Source organism: Lagopus muta, chromosome 4 (assembly GCF_023343835.1).
Source record: "Lagopus muta isolate bLagMut1 chromosome 4, bLagMut1 primary, whole genome shotgun sequence".
NCBI classification, from domain to species: domain Eukaryota; kingdom Metazoa; phylum Chordata; class Aves; order Galliformes; family Phasianidae; genus Lagopus; species Lagopus muta.
The window spans coordinates 64,765,494-64,788,326 of record NC_064436.1 but is presented as its reverse complement, the minus strand read 5'-3'; the positions used below and the strand labels follow the sequence as shown (position 1 = coordinate 64,788,326).

The 22,833-nt window shown below is 39.9% G+C and overlaps 1 protein-coding gene across 3 annotated transcripts in view; it reads right to left on the bottom strand.

Moving 5' to 3' along the window:
* Nucleotides 1-22,833, bottom strand: part of CTBP1 (C-terminal binding protein 1) — a 219,911-nt gene that overhangs the window by 145,583 nt on the left and 51,495 nt on the right. For all 3 annotated transcript variants that reach the window (XM_048942487.1, XM_048942488.1, XM_048942486.1), the window contains exon 2: nt 20,132-20,294. In XM_048942487.1, the coding sequence (XP_048798444.1) occupies nt 20,132-20,189 (58 nt within the window). In that variant the 5' untranslated portion in view covers nt 20,190-20,294. The remainder of the gene's footprint in view (nt 1-20,131; nt 20,295-22,833) is intronic.

Sequence of the window (22,833 nt, the reverse complement as noted above, 5' to 3'; positions counted from 1 at the left end):
TCTGTTCTATTTCCTGGCTGAGGTTAGACAAGAAAAGGAAACTCTGCACAGCACTACCACTGCAAGTGATATTGACTAAAGCACAGTTTGGAGAATCCAGGCGCTTACTCAGAGCAGGCAGTGATATACTCAAATGCAAATAAGGAGGAAAAATGTATCAAATACAGCACACAGAAGAGATACTGACCAGGTTACGTGCAGTTCTGAATCTGTTCTGGCACATCCCTGAGATAAAGTCTTCAGCAGAGGTTGAAGCCTCAGGTTCTGTACCTTAGTCCATGTGTACCTTCATATCTGCAGTCTTTTATTTGTGTAAGTTTGTTGTTCTTTTTTTTTTAATTTTGTGCCAGTTTATAGTTGAGGCATCTAGCTAAAAAATGAAGCATATTTGGGGTGCCTTTCCTGCACTTTGTGATGCAGGAGTTCCAATGGGGCACAAAGACTGCACCTTTTTAGCTTCTCAACAAAGATGGAGAGTTTGAGGGTTCTTTTGTTGTCTGTGGGGTGTTCTTAGTTTGGTTGGTCAGTTTCATTTTTGGTTGTTTTGCTGTTGTGTTGTTGTTTTTTTCCACATGGCATCTCTTTACAATGCTTTGACTGTACCAACTTCCTCATTCAATACCTAAGAGTAGTTCTTCATTTCATCTGTCAAGCAAGTAGTTTGATGATAGTTTAGTGTGTGAAGTAGCATAAGGAATCAGGATGTTGGTAAACTTAGCTGGGACAATGCAAATTGATTCTGAGAAAAGGAGGAAGAAGGCCAGCAAAATATCAGAATTAGAGGAAAACAAAAACCTACACGGCTTATTTTGAAGTGAATGAGGTAGGCAGAATGCCCAAAACCAGTTGCAAGTTGACTATGTGGGGAAAGGAGATATCTCAGAATTGGAAACAGTTTGGTATTTAAGGTAGCACTTGTGAAACTGAAAAAGTTTAAAAACCATGACTGAAACACACAGCTGTCAACCACAAAGCAGACAGCTCCAAACACAGTACAGAATAATTGCAGACTGCAATTTAAAGGAGATTCGATTAAAGTATAAGGCAGCTCAACCTCTTACTGCTAAGGTAATGCCAAATCTCAAGCAGGTGTATGCAATGCAGATGCAAATACAACATGACTGCAAAACCTCAGTTTAGGCATAAATGCAACGTATTCTTTCCTTCCTCCCTCTTTGAAAACTGTACTGCTTTTAGGGAGTGCTACTTTCAGAGCTCCAGAAAGTAATGTCTACAGCATTAAAAACTCAGCACAGCCGTGAGCCCAAGATACGTTTGGGCTCCTTTATGCATGCCAATGCAGAAATCTGAGTTAACTCTCATGAGCCAGTAGGCTAACTTCCACAATTAACTGCTCTCCCATAATAAATTCAGATTCAACCCTGAGTTGCACAAAGCCACTGTTAGGCTCAGATCCTTCTTGCCACTTACAGCATCTAAATTAGGCACTCTGATCAAAGTAGAATTTCCACTTATGTGGGATTGGAGAGGATAGAAGTGTCCAAATCATACCATCTGAATTAAAATCTTAATCACTTTTTAGATTGCTTTTCCTTCCCCGCTGATTGGGAAGCCAGCTAACCTTTGGCTTGCCACATCACAGTGAAATTCAGGTACAATATTGCAAAGCGTTCCTACAGCAAACAAGCAGTCTCCACATAATTTGTCAAACCTTCTCCTAGGGGATCAAAGAATGGCAAGTTACTCAGAACCCCCCCAGCTGCTAAACTTATGCCCTCACCTAAACTGCCAGCAGCGTTTATCAGCTGTTGTCCACAGTGGCTAAATGGTAATGCAGGTTTGGTAAGAGACATTAAACAGCATCAGGTTAAGAAGAAGAAGAAAAAAAGGCAATTTTGTATTAGCATTAATTATATTTCAAAAGTGTAAGACGTGCTGCATTGCAATAAAACAGAAAGCTACCCTTTTAGCTGGAGATGAAGTTTTTTATGTAGGCATGTTTGTTTTAGTTTCTTTGACTCAAGTTTAACTAAGTTTTCTCATATCCTGTAGATGTTAGGGGGAAAGCCAAGAAAAGAGTCATACCAGCTTCATTCAGAGCATCCCCACGTCTACATGTAGCTGTTACTTCTTGGACTGGTATAAAAGGCTCAGCCAGGCATGACTGAGTTTACCAGGCATCTCCCCATTCTTCCCTCTGCTTTATCAGTGCAGTAAAAAGATGACATTCTTCCAAAAACCCCAAACACATTGCTGTATGAGGGATGGTTCAGGCAGATTTTGCATGTTTAGGGATATAAAGAGTGCTTAGCACAGACAAAGAGGTGGAATGAAGACTACCCACTGAGACTGATAAACTGTTCAACAATTTCTGTAGAGGCTGGTGAGTCATTATTTTTGTCACAGTTCTTATTTCAGGGTACGATCCTCAGCTCATTGCAATTTACTGGTAACCACATTTCTTTCCATCTCACGGGTATATCTCAGCCTAATGAAACCACATCTCCTTTATCTATTATCCAAATCTACGGCTGTTTAGAAAGATCGCTTACATGAAGTATTGGAAGCAGTCCAAAACCGATTCATTAATTCTATGTACCAACTCTCGAGCTTAGAAATCTTGGAGAACTCAGGTAGAGTGGTTCTTGTACCACTAAAGCAATAAAATTAACAGATTCTTTTACTGTTTGTTTAGTAATAGCACTTGACAGACATACGGCATTCTAACAGTCAACTATAATCCACTTATAATTTTATTACACTTGCTTCAAAAAAAGAAATAAAAACATCACTGATAAAATTGACGTTAGAAGTAGCAGTCACAGCTGCCATCATTTTATTGCTGTGCTTAGATGCCTGATGATATAATATTTAAGTACAATCACTTTTACAAACAAAATCACTTCGTTTCAGTTTGCTTTTTTTTTAATTACTGCAGCTAATAGAAACGTAGTCGGAAATGTCACAGATTTCCATTTGAAAACTCCTAAGTATAAAAGAATCTGTCCTTTACGCATGATAAAATCTAGTGACACAGCAAAATATTGCTGCTGCAGTGTCCTCAAGGTGTGCCCTTCCTGGAGTCCTGTGCTGCTTGCTCAGATGTGCTGCAATAATCCATTAAGTAAAAATCATTTACATGCACAAAAACAGCTCGACTGCTGAATCACAAAGGAAGTATATAATAATTATACTTTATAGCTTTTTAGCTTGATAACATTATTATTTTCTTTCAAATTTCCTCTGTAAACATGTTTCAATTATTTCTTAATAGATACAGCTACTTGGATAGGCAAATCATTAAGTACTATTATTCTGTAATAGTTCTGTGTTGTTGGGTTTTTTTAAACTGACTTTCCACCTTGCTGTAAAAGCAATAACAAGTCAAACCTCAGACAGTAAAAGTATTACTGTCATTTCACAGCCAGGGAAACAAAAACAGTGGTAAACTGGTTCCATGAGGACTCCAGGCACAGCTGGGTAACATTCTGATTTGCCTTATTCTGATTTCCCAGATCTATAAGCACATTCCACACTGCTTCAGGAGATCTGATCACAGATTCCTTACATGCACCATTCTTTATTTTCTTTGAACTCTTCAGCAATTCTGAGTTAGTGAAAAGAAAAATTAGAAGTACTCTCTAACATTAGTATTTCCTATAAGACTTATAAAACATATTTGAAGTTATTAAAAGCAGTGTTATTTACTGCACAAAAAGCCTACTGGAAAGGTGTTAAAGTGCACAGCAGCACATACTGGAGGTCCCAGTCACATGCTGGGTTGGTGAAATGGTACCTATGAGGGGCACCATTCCCTTATTTTGGGGCTTTAACAGTGCCACAGAAGGAAGCCTAAGGAATGGGAGAGAGATCCTATGGAGTTGTACCAAGCTTGTACATGGAAAGGAGAACCTTCTGCAACCACGGCAGCACAAAAGGCTTCTGATGGTTTCAGATCAATGGTCCATCTTACTTAGCAGCATCTTTTCCTGATGCTGGATTCAGGTGAACAGTGAGAAAAAAATACGGGAAAAGGGCAAGACGAGCAATTTGTCAGCAGACTTCTCCCTGCCTCCAGTTTACAAATCAAGAAGGATGTGAATCAAATCAACAAACCCAGTGAATTACTCTTCAACAGTGGCACCCGCTCACTTCTTCAGAGCTCATGGAACTTTGGCAACCTCTGCCACCCTGCAGCAAGCAGATCTGCCCTGGTGTGCAGAAGGGCTCACTATACCCACACACAGGCATCCTACCGGGTAACACGAGGAATGGATCCAGATTTGCAAAGGTAGGCTTGAGGTGCCAGACACTTTTGAAAGAAGCTGGAGCACTGCAGGGCTGAGGAGGGGATTGTAATTGCTACTCTTTCATTAAAGTAGGTCAAAATCTTCTTGCTTATTCCCAGAAAGGGACTTGGTGTGCTGACTATCAATAGCGCACTGCGATGCTGAGTCAGGTCTTTCCCAAGCATGGCTCATCAGGACTTTTTCAATCACAAGCAACAGCTCTCAACTCCAGCTTGCCAGTTGGATCCAATAGGGAGAAGCAGAAACCCCAACCAAGTCCCAAATGCTCCTCCAAGTGCTTATTTTCAACGACCACAGCCCTCCACCACCTGGTCTGTACGGGATGCCCAGTGGCTGAGATGCCCAAAGCAGGCAGTGTTCACATAAAATCAATAAACCAAGAGACATCCTTGGTACCTAACTTAATTCTGGTGTTAGTTTTCATCTTCAAATCACACTGCTTTTTTTTTCATTCACCTCTTATTTCCCACATAGCAAACTGATGAGGATGGAACACAGATAGGCAGAGTTTCATTTTAGGCTCCAGCTTCAAGATCAATAATCAACACGTTGCCAGCAATATGTCATTTAATTTAAATATGCACACTGCTACATGTAACAAACATGACTTGAACCTATTCATTTCCTTCTTACTTCGAAACCTTATATATGTATATGTGTGTATATATATATGTGTGTTTGTGTGTGTGTAAAGGAGACCTAAAAGAAGATAAAATATGCAGCAAAAATGTCTGAAAAGAAATTAGAAGCTTCCCAACTGTGTGACTTAACCACATGCTTTCATGTGTACTTAAGTACATGTGAACTTAAGATACTTTGTGAAAACTATGGTGTAGGTACAGACAACTCTTCAAAAACTCTAACTCTCAAACACATTATGCACTACCAGTTCTGAATTTTCTGCCATTTAATACGCTAATCTTAAGCATTAATGGAACAACTTCAAATGGCATTTGCATCTTAAGATAGCTTGACTAACTGTTGAAACCTCAGGTCTGTATCTTTTTGGTCTTTGCAGCAGTTCCGCTGATAATATCGTGTGATCAACCTGATTCTTATACGAATTTAGAATGAGAAAGCTGTGGCTTAATGCTATCTTCTGTAGAGAACAACTAAAACCAGCCTTTCAGGAAGTAAAATAAAACTAGATCGGTGTCTCTCTTCTGAGCTGAACGTTTAAAAAAAAAGCCCTTAATACTTTACCTTTTATGGGCAATATATTTAAAAACAGAATTAGCATCTCGTTAGACTGGAAGTTGATGGAACAGGTCCAGGTGAACAGCCTACCTGAGCTGGAAAGCACGTGTTCCAAATTCTGGCTTCAGGCATCAAAAACTTGACCACCATGTTGGTACTGCTCTTGTTACCTGAATGGTCATCTGTAGGTGAGCATTTCTCTTTTTCTCTCTTCTTCAGGCTTTCACTCTTATATCAAATAATTGTTATCATCTTATCCCACAATTTTTGTGCTACCAGAAGATGTAATTACAATTTAATTGATAAAAAGCAACATCTGTCATGAATATAAAATATAAAAAAATATATATGTACATGCCAATAGGGACAACAATGTAGTCCAGCTGTGGAGTAGGCAAATAATCAGATGTTGCAGCCACCCTATGTAGATTATATTATTAATGTAAAGGATATGATAATAAATTGAACTTTTACTTATAACTTTAGCTCGCCCCCACCCCATGCATGCTCTCACTTTAAAGGTTAAAGAGTATTTGCATGGAATTACCTCTACCTAAGTTCCGACTTTTAAATAATTTGGTTAGAATCTGAAGTTTTGGCAGTTTTTTCAACTTTAGGTTTATAAAACATTTACGGATATGTAAAACTGGAAAACTAAGTCAGGATCTGTCCCACATATCAACTGCATTTAAAATCTTCTAAAAGGCACAAAAAAGCCTTCTAAGGCTGCAGAAAGAAAGGGGAACCATCTGTCAGCCTTTAAAATTTATTGCTACAAATAAATCAACCTTCTAGTAAACGGAATGCGAGTGTAATTCCATTTTAACACTAAATTCCAGTGAATTAGACAAGTTGTTCGGCAGAAAACACAGCTATGTGCTCCTGCAAAGCAGCGATGATAAACCTTTCATTTCTCTGCTTTCTGGAAGAAGTTTGGACCCACCGAACTACAGAAACCAGAAGATGAATTTCCTGAACTGGACAAAACAAACTCTACCATACTGAGGCATGAAGAAAGATGAGAGGGGAAAAGGTACAAACCACATCCAGACCTAAAAACTACACCAAGAGACAGAAAGCCTGAAGACAAGCAAACTTATGTAGCAAATCAGAATTCAAAGGAAAAGAATAAAAGGAGACAGGTAGAAGGAACAGCATACCTGTATGTTTAAATAAGCCTTTAGAATAGCTCATTTTTTTGATCCACAATATTTGGTTACATTTTCCAGTGATCCATATTGGTAACCAATCTGACTTCACCAAGGGCAAGTCATGTCTGGCAAACTTTGTGGCCTTTTATGGTGGAGTTAGAGCATCACTGGATAAAGGGAGAGCAACTGACATCATCCATGTGGACTTGTGCAAAGAGTTTGACACTGTCCTGCATGACATCCTGGTTGCCAAATCAGGGAAAAATGGCTTTGATGGATAGCTCACTCACTGGATAAAGAATTGGTGGATGGTCATTGAGTCGTGGTCAATGGTTCAGTGTCCAAGTGGAGAGTGGTGAGTAGTGGCACTCCTTGGGGATTGCTGCTGAGACTGGTGTTAACATCTTTGCAGGCAACACAGTGGGATCAAGTGCACCCTCAGCTGTTTTGCAGATGACACCAAGCTGATTGGGCAATTGACAAGCTAGAGGGAGGGGATTTTATCCAGAAGGATCTGGATGGGCCTGAGAGGCAGGCACATACCAATCTCACCAAGTTCAATAAGGCCAAGTACAAGATCCTACATCTAGGTCAGGGCAATCCCAAGCACAGATGCAGGCTGGGCAGAGAATGGCTTGAAAGAAGCTCCGAGGAAAAGGATTTTAGAATGTCACTTGATGAAAGACTCAACATGAGCCAACAATGTGTGCTTGTAGCCCAAAAGGCCAACTGTATCCTGGGTTGCATCAAGAGAAGCATGACCAGCAGGCTGAGGGAGGTGATTCTGCCCCTCTAGTCTGTTATCAGGATACCACACGTGCAGTACTGTATCCATTTCTGGGACTCCCAACACAAGAAGGACGTTGAGATGTTGGAGCAGGTCTGGAGGAGGGCAATGAATATGATCAGAGGGCTGGAGCACCTCCCCCTATGGGGACAGGCTGAGAGAGTTGAGGCTTTTCAGCCCGGAGAACAGAAGGCTCCAGGAGAAACCTTAAAGCGGCCTTCCAGTACCTGAAGGGGGCCTACAGAAAAGCTGGGGAGGGACTTTTTATAGCTGCAGGTAGTGACAGGACAAGGGGAAATGGTTTTAAACTGGAAGAGTTTAGACTAAATATTAGGAAGAAATTCTTTGTTGTGGGGGTGGTGAGACACTGGAACAGGTTACCCAGAGAGGCTGTGGATGCCCTCACTCTGGAAACATTCAAGGCCAGGCTGGATGGGGCTTTGAGCAACCTGGTCCAGAGGGAGGTGTCCCTGCCTATAGCAGGGGGTTGGCACTAGATGATCTTAAAGGTCCCTTCTAACCCAAACCATTCTATGAAAAAAATTCTATGAAAAATATTGTGCAGGTATCACGCACGAAGACAAAAGTACACACTTGCCTACCAATAACTTACAAGAGAGCTTTTAAAACTCCCTTCAATGTGAAGCTTTTATCTGGAACAGAACAACAAAACCTTCATCACTTGATTTTTCAATCAAGTGATTACATCAAGCCAAAAAGGCACAAGTCAATCACACTTCTGAAGGGATTCACGAATCTGGGAAGACCAAAGTTTGTATTTGACAAACTTTTGGCACGTGTAGTGCAGCTGACATGGAAACCCCATATGTAAAAGGAGTAATACACAACTTGGGGGCGGGAGAGCTTCCATGTGGAAATCAGGAGTAGACTGAAATCTGCTGTTAGAAAGCATATGCCTGTAACATGGGTTTCCTCAAGTTAATCATTTACAGACAGAACAAGAGATAGAGCAATCTACCATATCTGACATACAAGCCTCCAGACTTGCTAGATTTTGGAAACATAAGTCAATGTCAGTAGAGCTGTTCTATTTTATTCTTTTTCAGAATACTGCTTGACATTTTCCCAGCTAGATAAGGTTAATATTACACTCTGCAAAACAATTCAAGTCTTCACCTAAAAGAACTATAATTGAGAATACTGTAAACAGTTAAGTATTTTTTTAGCTATGCAGAGAATCATATTTTTAGGAGTATATCTGCAGGTATTCCCATTCATAACAGAGAAATACAAGAAAAACTGGAGGAAATAACATTGGGAGATAAACATTAAATTAAAAATTAACATTTAATGTTAATTGATTTCCAGTGCAAATCCACTTGCACAGCAACAAACACAGAATGATAGAATTGCTCAGGTTGGAAGTCATCAAGTCCAACAAAATGAACATATCCCAGAGTAAGAAACCAGATGAGGTTCAACAAAAGCACGTGTGGAGTCTTACACCTAGGGAGGAATAATTGCATGCACCAATACAGGCTGGGGGATGAGCTGCTGGAGAGGAGCTCTGCAGAGAGGGACCTGGGCGTCCTGGTGGCCATGAGCCAGCAGTGTGCCCTCATGGCCAAAAAGGCCAATGGCATCCTGGGGTGCATTATTATTATTATTATTATTATTTTTAAGATTCAACTATGAAAAAGGGAAATATGAAGAAAACACGTGGGCCTATGATGAGCTGGTTTTGCAAACTCTGAATTGTGGCTAATGAGAGTGAAGCAGAAAAGGCAGGGACAGGAGTAGCACAGTCCTCAGAGTCTCACCCCGTACAAAATAAATAAGTTTCTGCAAAATTTTGCATATGAAAACACTAGAAACAGGTAGTTGAATTCCCCATCCTGACTCAGATTCCTCAGTACCAAACTCAGTTTTCCCTTTCTTTTTCTGGCACAATTAATCAATCTTGCAGTCTCTGGAAAAGGAATTGCAGTAAACCTCAAAGAAAGGATGATGAACCTTGCAAAAAAAAAAAAAAAAAAAAAAAAAAACCACCTTCAGATCAATGATTATCTAGAACCCAAAGCCTCCCAATTCCTGAGCACATATGTACTGAAAAGCCACTGTTAAACACACTGCAATTTCCAGAAGCAATTTTGAGACTCTGGCCTAGGGAGGGAACGTGACTTTGAGGCCAGTGATGAAAGAAGGTTCTTCATTTCTTGGCCAAGAAATGACCAAGTGTCACTTCTTATCTTTATAGCAATTGCTGACTAGTTTTCAGGCAGATATTCAAAGGAAAGCAAGCTTATGGTATTGTGTCTGTCTATCCACTTGCAAGGCCCTCTTTAATTAAACACTGGCTCAAGAATTTCACCTGAAAGTTGCCTCCAGTCTCAAGCAGAATTAAGCTCCTGCAAATTTCAGTAAGGAAAAGAAAATGCTGCCAGATGAGAAGAAAGAATCAAATTAAAGGCCCTGTTCCGTGAAGGGCAGCAGTAGGACCCCAGCAGCAATCCTGTCACTGACACCACTGGTCTCACACAGGCACTGACTCACCAGCACAAAGGCGCCTCAGGCCCAGGCCCTGTTCCTGAATGTCTTGAGTTTGCACATGAATTTAAAACTGAACAACAGAACTGTTTGAGTTGGGAGGGACTTTTAGCGACCATCAAGGGTGCAATGAAGAGGGACACCCACAGCTCCACCAGGTGCTCTGTGCCCCTCCAACCTGACCTTGACGATCCCCAGGACCTGTTCCAGTGACTCACTACCCTTGGTCATAAAACAAAACAAAACAACAACCTTCCCCTTATATCCAGCTCCCCTCTTTTAGTTCGAAACCTTTTCCCCTCGTCCTATCACAACAGATCCTGATGAAGTGTCTGTCCCCTCCTTTAGATAGTGAAAGGCCGCTCTGATATCTCCCAGGCCCTTCTCTTCTCAGAATATTCCTTGAATAAAGCAGTATCATTCCTGCTATCTGTCTGCAGAACTGTCTCCAGCTGATACGTACTGTGTGTGACCACAGAAAGCCTACCTGACGTGCATGTGTCTGCTTAACTCTGTTGTAGGATCCTGCCTTGTCTTAACTACAAGATGAACAATAAGCTCTTCAAACTTTCAAGGCGGCAGAAAAATCAGGATCTAAAAGCATGGAGGGAATTTAAATTTCATCCACGAAGTGCAAAAGATTCTCAGGTGCTTGTGGTTTTAGATGAGTGTTGGAGTATCAAGACTCCCACATTCTCCTTCCTCCCAAGTTTGGGTGACTGCATCCCTTTGCAGATGTGGACTCAGCACGTTGCTAGGCTGCCAGGACTGCCAGGCAGCAAATCAGAGCACGCAGATGTAAGTCATGCTTCCAGCACAACGCATCGAGCATGTTTTATTGGTAAGGAATCAATAATCTACATTGCTATAATCAAATGTAAAATGTGACCGTATTTCTCCCAGGGGGAAGAAAAAATAAAAGAAACCTGTAAATCATCCTTACCGCCCTCTCAGAGTAAAACTTACACACCCATTCTTCAATTTGTTATAAAATCAAATTTCAATATTAATGAACAAAGCCACTCACATTGCACAACATGTAATTAAAATTCCTACTATTTCTTTTGGAGCTCCTTCTATTCATTGCTTCACCAAATTATTAAAACAAAGCAGTTACTATGGCAACTAATTCATTCTCTGCATTATTATATTGTTTCTAAACATCAGTCTAGTCATTCTGACTTGCATGCCCTAAATTCCAGTTGGAAATTCTGAACTTTTGTCTTGTCAGAAAAGCCTTTCACAATCTATGCATTCATGCAGATAAGGATAGCAAGAGCGCAGCTGCTTTTGTTTACTGCAAGAAGAAATAACTGTTACTAAATTATGTGAGTTTGATAAATTGATGATGCCTCCATGCAAGTGTGGAGCAGCACTCGGGGAACGAGCATGGGACTTTGTGGAGCACTGCACAAACATGACCATCTGCAGGTTAGATAAACTAACAACAGCAACAAGCAATGACTGGCAGATGTTGTAGAAGCTGAGTAACACCTGCCTCAGTGGTGGCTGATACCCAGCAAACGCATGGGTAACACTCATCCAACCAGCAAAAGAAAATGAATGGCAAGAGACAAGAAATAGAAATTAAATTACCTGGGAAAAAAAGTTCTTTTAGCATTTAATAAAATCATTTATTTAAATGTGCATGCTTTGACAAAAAGAAACGTGCATTGTATGTTAACACATTCTTCCTAATTATCCATTAACAGAAGTCTTAGTCTATTTGTATTTGAGCATCATCTGTGCACAAGGAAACCTGAGCAATACAAGTAGAACCAAAAGAGTCACGTCTTTCCTCATCACCGTTTGCTGTGCTTCCAACCTGCTCTGTAATTTTGATTGGTTATTTGGGTGCATCTTCAGTTAATTGGCAGAATGGGAGGTTTAAAAAATTGCATAGGATGCTACCTGAAAAATAAGGGCTAGGAGAAAAAGGAAACAGATAATTTTGAGCAACTTACTCCTGGACAGAAAGAGAAAAAAAAACAACACTTTTAGTCACCGTAAGAAATTCAAACTTAATATTTAATTCTCACAGGTAAGGACAGAGGAAGGAACCATCTAATTTTTGTGCCCAAGCAGTGTACAGAACTGCTGCTCTGATCTCCAGCAGTACCAGTGGGTATGCTTTTGGCTGTCCCAAACACAAGGCAGGTCAGATGGCAAAGCTTTGAGTTTTAAAGCAATTTCAAAAGCGCTGCAGCCTGCTGTTACTTCTACCACAGCACCTAGAAAAGTGTCCTACAAGTTAAGCAGAGGGTCTGGACTCCAGATGAGCTGCCCATCATATCACAAGAGCTTCTCTAAGGAGAAGAAATACCTATAGGACCCTTCCCCTGGCAGAGGCTGCCTCCAGCTTTCACAGAATGGCCAGGGTTGGAAGGGACCTCAAGGATGATGAATCTCCAACCTCTCTTTGGACAAGCCATGCCTAAGGAAGGCTGACTCCCAAGGAAGCAGCCACAGATGCCTCAGAACCAGAAGTCTGTCACCACTTCTTATTTCTCATCTCCAGTTGTGCAATCGCGCTCCCATCCTGACTGCACTATGGGAGGAAAAAAAATAAAATCCCTCTTTGCATCTCACACTGTGCTTCCCTAAGGATGGGAATTGCCTCTGTGAGAGCTGAACACGTCTGCTTTAATTAGATGACTATTTAAATTTTTCAGCATGTTTACCAGACATTTAATCTTTGTACAGCTCTCTCTCATTCAATTTTCCAAACGAGGGTGTAAAGCTGTGTATAAAACTAAGGCTTCTAAAGCATCTTCCCTGACCCCGGGCAGCAGTAAGTATGTATTACCATCAAGCACTTCAACTTCTGAAGCTTTGGAAAGTTCTACCAGGCACTCATGTGCACTGCATACAAGCTAAATATCTAGTCCTAAAGGTCTTTTTTAATTCTCTGAGGATTATTTAGATTTAGACAACTAGGTGTGGCTAAATAGTAGGTTCTAATTCAAACACATATGATATTAAAAATATAACAATTACAGCCCTGTGAGTTGTGAGTTTCAAGCTGTGTTGTGTTTTTACCATACTTAAACAATATCAGTCTTGTTATTTAAGTGTTTAAACATACTTAAATGTTTAAGTAACACTATTTTGACTGAAGGGGGCATAAAGGAAAGCTGGGGAGGGACTTTTTATAAGGGCATGGAGCAACAGGATGAGGTGAGATGGTTTTAAGCTGGAAGAAGGTAGGTTTAGACTAGATATGAGGAAGAAGTTCTTTACTGTGAGGGTGGTGAGAAACTGGAACGGGTTGCCCAGAGAGGTTGTGGATACCTCCATCCTGGAAGCATTCAAGGCCAGGCTGGATGGGGCTGTGAGCTGGTCTAGGGGGAGGTGTCCCTGCCTATAGCAGGGGGTTGGCACTAGATGATCTTAAAGGTCCCTTCCAACCCAAACCATTCTGTGATTCTATGACTGATCTCTGCTGTTAAGAAATGCTTTGTCTACATCATAACTGAACTTTGCTTTAACAAGTAATATTTTTATTGCCATACACCAACGAAAATATAACTCTATAGGTGGAATATGTAATGCTGGGCACAGCAAAAACACAGCTTTTCTTTAAAAAAAAAAAAATCAAAATTTAAGATCAGTGACATTATTTTTAGTAAAATTTAAAAATTTCCTCTAGAATTCCCCTCTCCCCATACCCTCCACCCATGTTTCCTTGTTAAGATAATGCTTTTCATTAGCAGCTACTGCTCAGCATCATTTAGGGCAGAATGGGCTTTTAAGTTAATTTCTTTCCATACAGTTTGCACTGTTACCAGTAACACCTTTGTAGCATTGCTAAAGCTTAAGTGCATGCAAATTCAAAAGCTGTTTGGGTAGCACATAATGAAGACTGAATTACAAAGGCAAGTTGCAGCAGCCATCCAAAAGAACACCAACAACCTTCCCAAATAAATACCGAGTATGAAGAATAAAAAGGCAACCTGAGCCTGTCCATAAGTAGTTCAATTCTAGCTGTTCCAACAGAAGGGATGGGTTTGCACTGGGGTGAACATATCCCAAATACACAGGTATACAAACAGTCACAGACAAGCTTCTTATACGGCTATTCATGGTAGCATCTTTTTCAGTTCATTGATTTCTTAGTCCATAGAACTCCCTCCTGCTCCTTGAAGACAACACTCATATAAAGGTTAAACATGTTACCTCTCTATTTCAAGCTCACAGAAGTATTTTCAAAGTTCTTGCATGCAGAACACATAAAAACAGATCAATTGTTCTGAACACCCTCTGGTGATGAACAAGAACATACACATTTTTCCTTTAAGACACTAAAATCTGAAAGTAACTTGGGTTAATCATAGAATATTCTGCTTGTGTTATTCATAGACATCTCTGCTTGCTTGCACACTTTCATTAGTTACAGCTGAAAGCTTTGATGGCTATTCCCGCAGAAAGGTTTTGCTAGCTGTTACTACCTGATTCCTCATTTAATTTCTACCAGATTGCTAAGGAAATAGGGAATTTTCTCCAGTTCAAAGTCCTTATTTATTTGCTAAAGGCACTTTGGGCTCGAAAAGCTCATTTTTGGTGAAGGTTAATTGGTACTTCATGACAGAGCAGCTTTCACTTGGGAAACAACAAACAATAAAATATTAGGAATCTTTTAGCTCCCTCTGCTGCCCTAATCCTTCAGTAAGCTTTCTTCTGAAGTCTGTGAAGAGACAAGAAGCAGCGAAGCATCCCATCCTTCTCCTTTTAAGCGGGCTGTTCAGTATGGCCTGGCACTCTGAGCAGAACGCATAAAGAAAAGCATATAAAGTGCTGTGTGATGTACAACTGTCTGCAGTTGTATTACTTCCCTTTGTTCTCCAATACCTGCAGCAAGTCAACCATGAACATCTTCAAATCTGGATATTGGTTAAGAAGATTTATAGCTAGCTTTCCAAAGAAAACAACACCTGCAGTATCCACTTATGTAAGAAAGTGCTGAAGAGTACTCAACACCTTGGAACATTCATTCCTCTTTCCTCTTCTTTACAGATTAAGATACGCACTGCACACCAGCTTCAGCAAAATTCCTTTCCATACAGGCAGAACCCTGGCCAGGCAGGCCACTGCTGTCATTCATACCCAGAAAACTGCCCAATTTCACAACTGCAGTGAGCAAAGTCACAGCTCAGGTACACCAGATGGGCATGTGGTCATGCCCGTCAGCAGTGGTCATGGGGTACTGTGTGCCATTTGGCAACCTGCTGCTTTCACATGGTAAGAAGTTAGGCTCTCTGCTACAAGCACAAGAAAAATCTGGAATCAGAACGAAGCTTTAAAACTTTTGGTCACTCTGTATTTCAAGACTTGTTCATAAATATGGAACAAAAACCAGGTTCTGTTCATACCTGGAGTCATCAATGCACCACATCAACTATGGAGGAAAGATGCATCCTACCAGATCTCATACTGTACAGCAGCACAAACAGAAAGAGGTGCTTTAAGAACACATCTTTTCTGATAGGGACAGAAAACCTCGTCTGCATCCTTGAAAAGAAACTACTCCTTTATCATGCACTTTTCTGCCCTTTAAAGAGCACAATGTTCAGTTACTTGCCAGTAATCAGACTTCCCTGAATAAAGGCCGTCCTTCATAAGAGCAAAAGATGAGAGATTTTATCTGAAGTTTCAGAAACACATGCCATTAATATGCAATTTCTTTTTCAATTTAGGAGCCCCATTCAACTCTTCCTCTTTCCTTAGGTAATAAAGCCACGCTGTTAAAACCACTATAACACATTCCAAGCTTTCTTCTGGGCACTTAAAGGAAGAGGCAACCTGGGCAGAAAGCTGTTAAGCTGTATACCAATGCTTCAGAAAAAAGAAAAAGGCTCAAAAGGATTGCTGAGAAGCTTTGGATGTGCAAGGATGTCTTTTTTCTTCCAAAATCTGAACTAGAAAACCACGTCACATCTGTAGGGGGTAATGCAGGGTCTTCACAGACCCGTTGGACATGCACCATCGGTATTTTCTCTATGTACCTGGTGTCTGCAAATAATTTTTTCTCTGTTTCAAGCTATCGAACCAGAAAAATCAATCTCACAATTTTGCAGCTACATTTCCAGTGCTGTGCTGTAGTTGTTTAATCACTAATACTCATGTCACCAAACAAGACAAAATAGAAGGAAACACCTCTTCCGCCTCCCAGGTCCAACGATACCTTTGATTCCTAAAGCTCAGAAACACACTGAAAGCAGAGGTGCCAACCAACACATACAATATATTTTACAAAGCACTGTGTTTAGAGAACACTCACTGCATTACGTTTGCCAAGCCTGTGTGTTCACAGAAGATTCAGATGTAGCAGAACTGTCCTCACACTGCAGCCACCTCCCATTGCTTTCCTACCTCATCTGTTAGCTCCTAGCAAACCACCAGGTCACACATCCCCAAGGTAACTTCCAAGCAACGGTCGGTAAAATATGCACACACTTAATTAAGGATTTTGAGAATATAAGCAAATACACAGCATTGTTTACAGATCTGTTACAATGCGAAGTGCAATAATACCTTAATTAGAGATAACAACATTTCAAAATGCCAGAAACATTCAGATTTTTTCAGATTACTCAGAAAATGAACACATTTTATTTTTGCACTGTGACACTTCCAACTGTTCTGCCAAATGTATACTGCTATAATTATGCTTTGCAATCATCAGCTTCACTGGAGAGGGGGACAAAGAACAATATAATCAGTAACTAATAACTATATATAATCAGTAACTAATAACTAACATCTTTCACATGCCTTGTTACTATTTTTCTGCAAGAGAAGAAGCCTAAAAGCTACTTTATCGACTGTGAACAAGTCTAATATTAGCATCTCAGTCTGTCCAGGACCATGCTGTTATGCCAAAGCAGACTTCACAGCTACCAGTGGAAGCTGAAAACCAGTTTTGTATCTGGCTTCTTCAAGGGACATCTGACTGCCATTATTTAAGTAATGCCAGTATATAGAACTATAAAACCAGGGAGGACAGAGCACAGTTGAATAGCACCTTTTGGAGACAACACATGCAAGAACATGGCACACCGTTCAAATAAGAGGAAAAAAAACCCTGAAAATAGCTTCAGGATGAAAGGCAAATATTCAATTTCATGTTTAAGAAACCACTGAAGGGAATCATAGGTACCTTGGAGACAAAAATTTCTTACACAACTACATTAAAAGAGAACTAATTGCTCCCAGAGTAATAGGGTCAGATTTTTTTCTCCGCTGAGTATTAAGTGAAATTTAGCAGTAGCACTCCCAGTCCATCGTTAACTTGGGATAACAGTAAATCCAGTGCTGCCTATTCAATTTGTTGCTTAATTTGCATGATTCGTTACTGTAAGTGAGTGTGCAAATTGCAGAAAGCCATTGGAAAACAGTTCAACTCGCAGAGCACTCAGCATACACAGCCCTGTAACTTACAGGAGCGTTTCTGGCGATCCATTAACTGCACAGAACAAGCTGTGTGCAGCCCTGTGCACATGTTCACAGCGCAAAAAATCTCATTTTGGGAATCAGACCCACACCATTCAATTTTTAGGAACTGCATTTCAACTCACTATCACCCCCCTTAAGCAGTGAGACAAACAGTAATGAAATGTGGTGCGTCACAACACTGCTGGCATCTCTTTATAGATGCAATAACACATGAACGTCTGCTCATCACAAGTTTTTATGTTAAACAATTTTAAAATACACATATAAACAGCAGCAGCAGTAATTAGTAAACCACCACTACCTGCTTTTAGTGAGCTTGCAATAAAATGCATCTTAAAAATAATTCCTTTCTGAGCCAAAAGGTTGAGAAAGAAGAAAGCTGTACGGGAACTGCTGAACAAAAAAAAAGCTGACAGAGAAGATAAGCCACCTTTAATAGCTGTACAGCTCATTAAGTTTCCTGAGCTTTAAAAAAACATTATGCATCCTCCTAAAATATGAAATATTTAGGTTGTGTCTAGGAAGTACAGGCAGAGAACTCTGATTTTTAAACCTGAACAGGACCACATACAGAGAATAGCTTTTCTAAAAACAAACAGCCCCCTCATTTTTATCCTACATTACACACTGGCATGGATACTGATCTAACAACATCAGCCAGAGAGATGTTTACAAACCTCTAAGAACATTTGGAAATCTGAACGCACAGACTCTCAGGAGCAGAATACAGACCTGACATTTTACAGAGCCAAATTGAATTCCTGTAACCAGAACACTTTAAGCATTTTTCCATATCCATTTCTTCTTCCCCTCTTCTCTTGTTCACCCCCTTTCTAGTCTTCCTACTCTGCTGTTCCAAAACAGCATTTAAATGGGATTAGGAAGTCAAAGTGGCTAAAAAACTTTATTCCTGCTTTATTTTTCAACTGCATCAATTCCCTACAATGCATGGCTGCACAGACAGATTCTACCAGTAGGATGCAGTGAATTGTGCAAGGCTGGGAAAACAAGCCACACAAATGGCTGTGATTAAACAGTGTCACAACATGTGAACACACAGCCTGAGGGAAGCTGCTGCTGTTTTATACAGTCACAGGGCCTAACGGTCTGCCACCTCCACCCCTTACAGCATTCTTTGCCACATCATCACAACTAATTTCTCTTAAGTCATCCAACTGATGACTATAATGATCTTAACAGGAGGGTGGAGTTCAGTTCAGCTGTGGGTGCCACCAGAAGGGACAGGTTTCTCTGTCCCCTCTCACTTCTGCCTCCTCATGGTTTGCTAATTCAGCTCACATTAAAAGAGGCAAAAAAGAAATAAATAATAAAATAAAAAGGAAGTTGAATATATACCTTTAAGTTTTCTTGTGGGGTCAGACACAGAGACTCTAGACCTGGGACCAAAGGATGAACAGCACAAAGCACTGCAGCATCTCACCCATAGGTGACTTCCAGCTGATCCTACTGAGTTGCCCAGAAGGAGGGACATCCCTCCCAGTTTTCCACCCTCAACAGCCAGCTCTCCAATTCTTCATGAGCAGATAAAGCTGACCACTTGGCCAATCAGTCAAGTAGCGACATAAGACTGATTTAAATCAAGTACTTGGGGTGACCTTAGCCACTTTTTGTTGAGACTACATCACATATGAAATTGTACCCTCTGATACTCTGCTGAAATGCCCTTCTCTGGCTTTGTCGGGGGGAATTGTCCCTGTGCCCCTCACTCCTCCTTTCCAACTGCCCCTTCAATGCAACTCTTGAATCAGCTGTGACCTGGACTGAGGAATTCAGCTAAATGGAAAATTCACAAACAAAATATTTCATTTTTAGTATTGGTCCTCTTCCAGCCTAACTCATTATATGGGTACACTCATATTGACACAAAGAAAGGGGGGGAAAAAGGAGGATACAAGCAAGCTGTCAGTGACTGCTTACACCAAACACAGCTGCTAGAGAAATGTCTCATGACTAATGCCGAGAGAAGCAAACGCTTCAAATGCAGTTTATTTCTTCAGTATTAGGCAAGATGCAAAGACTACACATCCAGCAGTCTGTACACTTACTCCAGTCGTACCAGAATGGGTTTGGTAAAGAAACTGATAGATCCCTTTCAAGAAGAAACAAACATTTAGTATAAAAAATCATGTAGCCTCAATCATTCATGTGCATTTTTCAAAATAATACAACTTATTCCTCAACCTGTTTTCACATCAAATCTAAAAGAAAACAAAGAATACCATGAACAATTCAGACAATTGTGATTCAAGATTAATTGACTGACACAAGTGATTCCACTCCTTTCACAAGTTCTCAGTATTTTTATTAACATTCGTTAAGTTTGGGGTCTTCTGGGATTTTTTTTTCTTTATTTTCTTTTCCATTTGCTCACTAAGACCAGATACAGGCTCTTAAATCAATCTATATGAAGCATATCTGTAGATAAAGACCCTAGAGAGGATTATGTGGTCTCCTCATCCTTTTGTGGTTGTTATTTTATATAAACCCACAAACTTTCACAACGTCTTGGCAGAATGTTGTAAAATGCTGAGCTGAAAGGAAACGGAATTGGACAACAGGACGGAGCTCCCACACTTTGCTTTTATTCATCAAAACCAACACCTCTACAAAGTTAACAGAATTTCGACAGGAAAAGCAACTCAATTAAAAACATACACGGAATGACCAAACGAGCAAAGTTCCAACCTCCAGAAATATTTATAATCCACTAAATGAATGAAACCTTAGAAATTGAAATATCCAACCTTCAAAGATGCGATCCAACCGTTGCCGCTTCACTTTGTGTTTGTCCATGAGAGACATAAGAGGGGAAGCTCAGAGAACGTCTCCGCACAGTTTGATGATGGACTTCAAGTCAGCCACAAATCAGAAATGTTTTCTGCCTTTTATAAACTTTGGTTTTTTTACCTGTAAAGAGAAAGACAGATTTCATAAAGATTGGTTTTTTTTCACCCCATCCAAAAATAGTGCCCTACATATGCATTAAAAAAAAAAAGAAAACATACCAAGTTCCTAAACATACTTGGCAACCTGAGATTTCACAATAAGCTTCCCCATAGGAACGCATCATTCTTTCGCATCATAACACAGCAATCAAGAAAACGCTCCTCCCATGCTTAACTGCAAAGATTTTGATGTTAAAATAAATTAGAACTTGACACTGGGAAGTTTTGAGTCACAATTCAAGAAACATGTAACTGAAGATGTGCAGCCCAGTGACAACACAGACTGCCGACATCTATATCAAGCAAATGGTATTTAAAACAGCTTCATGCATGACTAAGCAAGCTCTTTGGCAGCACACACAACTAAGCACTTTTCAGATCCCGTGTAGCTGGGCAAGACAGCAGAAGGGTAGCACAACACACAGCCTGCGGGAAGGGGGTGGGGAGAGGAGAAACATCCCTCCACAAGATTCTCATCAAAATGGTAGATTGTAAATAAAACACAGGAGCAAGTGAACAGCTAAAGCTATTGAGATCCTTGCAAAAGCATAACAAGAGCACTGCATCTGTCCCTTGTAAGGATTTCAGTGGGCACTGAGAACCACGCTCGTATTACAAGCATGGTGCATATATGCTGAGCCAAATAATCCATTTCCCCCTTTCCTTTTATTCCTGCCCAAGAGCCTTCAATATCAGTAGTGAACATTACATGGCCTTGAAAGTGACCGAATGTAGAAATCTCCTTGTTTCTTTCTAGATGCTAATTTTTTCTCCAAACAAACACATGCACATTTCATCAACATCTTACAAAGACTCATGCTCTTGAGGTGAAGTGATAAAGAAAAATATTTTGAACATGAAGTACTGCACATTTGCATTAAAATAGCTATCTTCTTCCAGCCGTATTCTGCTTGCTGCTTTTGGATTTTTAAACAACGCTCCTCTCTGTGTTTATTTTCATTTGAAGATGGAGGTAATGTGCAATTTTCATCATGCTTTTATCACTTTATTCAACTTTATCCTCCCCTCCATTCTCCCTCCACCTTTTCCTTTATGCTCAAATTCAGGACTGTTCTAATGTTCTGCACAATGTCTGACTACAGCTGAACATAATCATAATGACAGAAGAAATTGATGAATAATGCTGAAAAACAAAACACTGCCATATATTAATTTCTCTGTTATAATTCCCCACATTGATTATTCCTGCAAAATACCACATCCTTCAGTATTGAACGTGGCTTCAAGATTACACAAGCATGACACCAAATCTAACACAGTTAAATGCCTTTTAAAACTAGCCATAGCTACCTGCCTTTCCTTCAGCCAACGTGCCAAACTCGTGTCAATCCTAAACTAGCATTTATTTGCCTATTACCTCTGCTTTACAACCTACCTCCCTCAATAGACAACAGAAGGAGAATTTTAAAAAAAGAGGACAAGAAACATAAACCAGAATATACTGAATGTTTCTAAGGCTAATCTAGGTTTAAATTTTTATAGCTAATTTAATTTCCTGCCTTGTAGAAACATACATGCCTTCTGTCCTCCTTGTACTCAGTTTTGTTTATTCATTCAGCCAAAGATTTTTCCACCGTAGTCATTCTACATACAAACCTGGCTGACAGCTGTAAAAAAGCAGCCCATCTGTAACTACTGACCTACCACTGGAAGTGCCACCAGCTGTTTTCTATCCATCTACAGTAGCTTCAAAGTGTGCCATATAAATCAAGTAGCTTTGTTTAAAAACCTGTTTGGTTTTTTTTATCCATACCAAGATGTTGTAAGTTTCAAAAAAAAACGTGTGAACAAAAACTAAATTAACATATTAACATAGGGCTAAATGTAACCCTCATATAATTTTATTATATTTCATGTTCTAATCCAAAAAGAAGATGATGATATGGCAAGCATTTCCCAGCAAAACAAAAACGTTATAATTACGGAGCGTTAGTTACTGCAATTACTAAACCACAACATGAATAACTGTATTTGAGAAATTCACTAAAAATACAAGCCCATTGCCAAATGAATTAAAACTCAGAACAAAAAAAAACACCAAGAAGTACTTAAGAGCACACTTCAATATTATAACTAAATGAGAATCCAAATGAACTCAGGATATATATTGATATATGTTGTCTAACTGCACATCGAGTGGTAGCTACAAAGCCATCTGAAATATCAGCGTACAGAACCTGTCTATGCAGCACAATTTTGAGATTAAATATATATCAGTGAAAAGAATATTAGAGCTTTTCTTCCAATTAAACAAATGATCCTACTCTTTGAAGATTTTTTTTTTAAGAGAATATGCCTCTGGCAATTATAGCCCGCAGCATTTAGCTCTCTCTCTAGAATGGATGAGATTTATTCTTTGAGACATCACAATAAAAGTAAAGAGAATCTTCAACATTTTTATAGCAGAGCAAACAAATCCTACAAGCTGAAATGCGAATTTCAAGTAAGTAAAGCAACTTTGACTTAAGGCAGCATTGGTG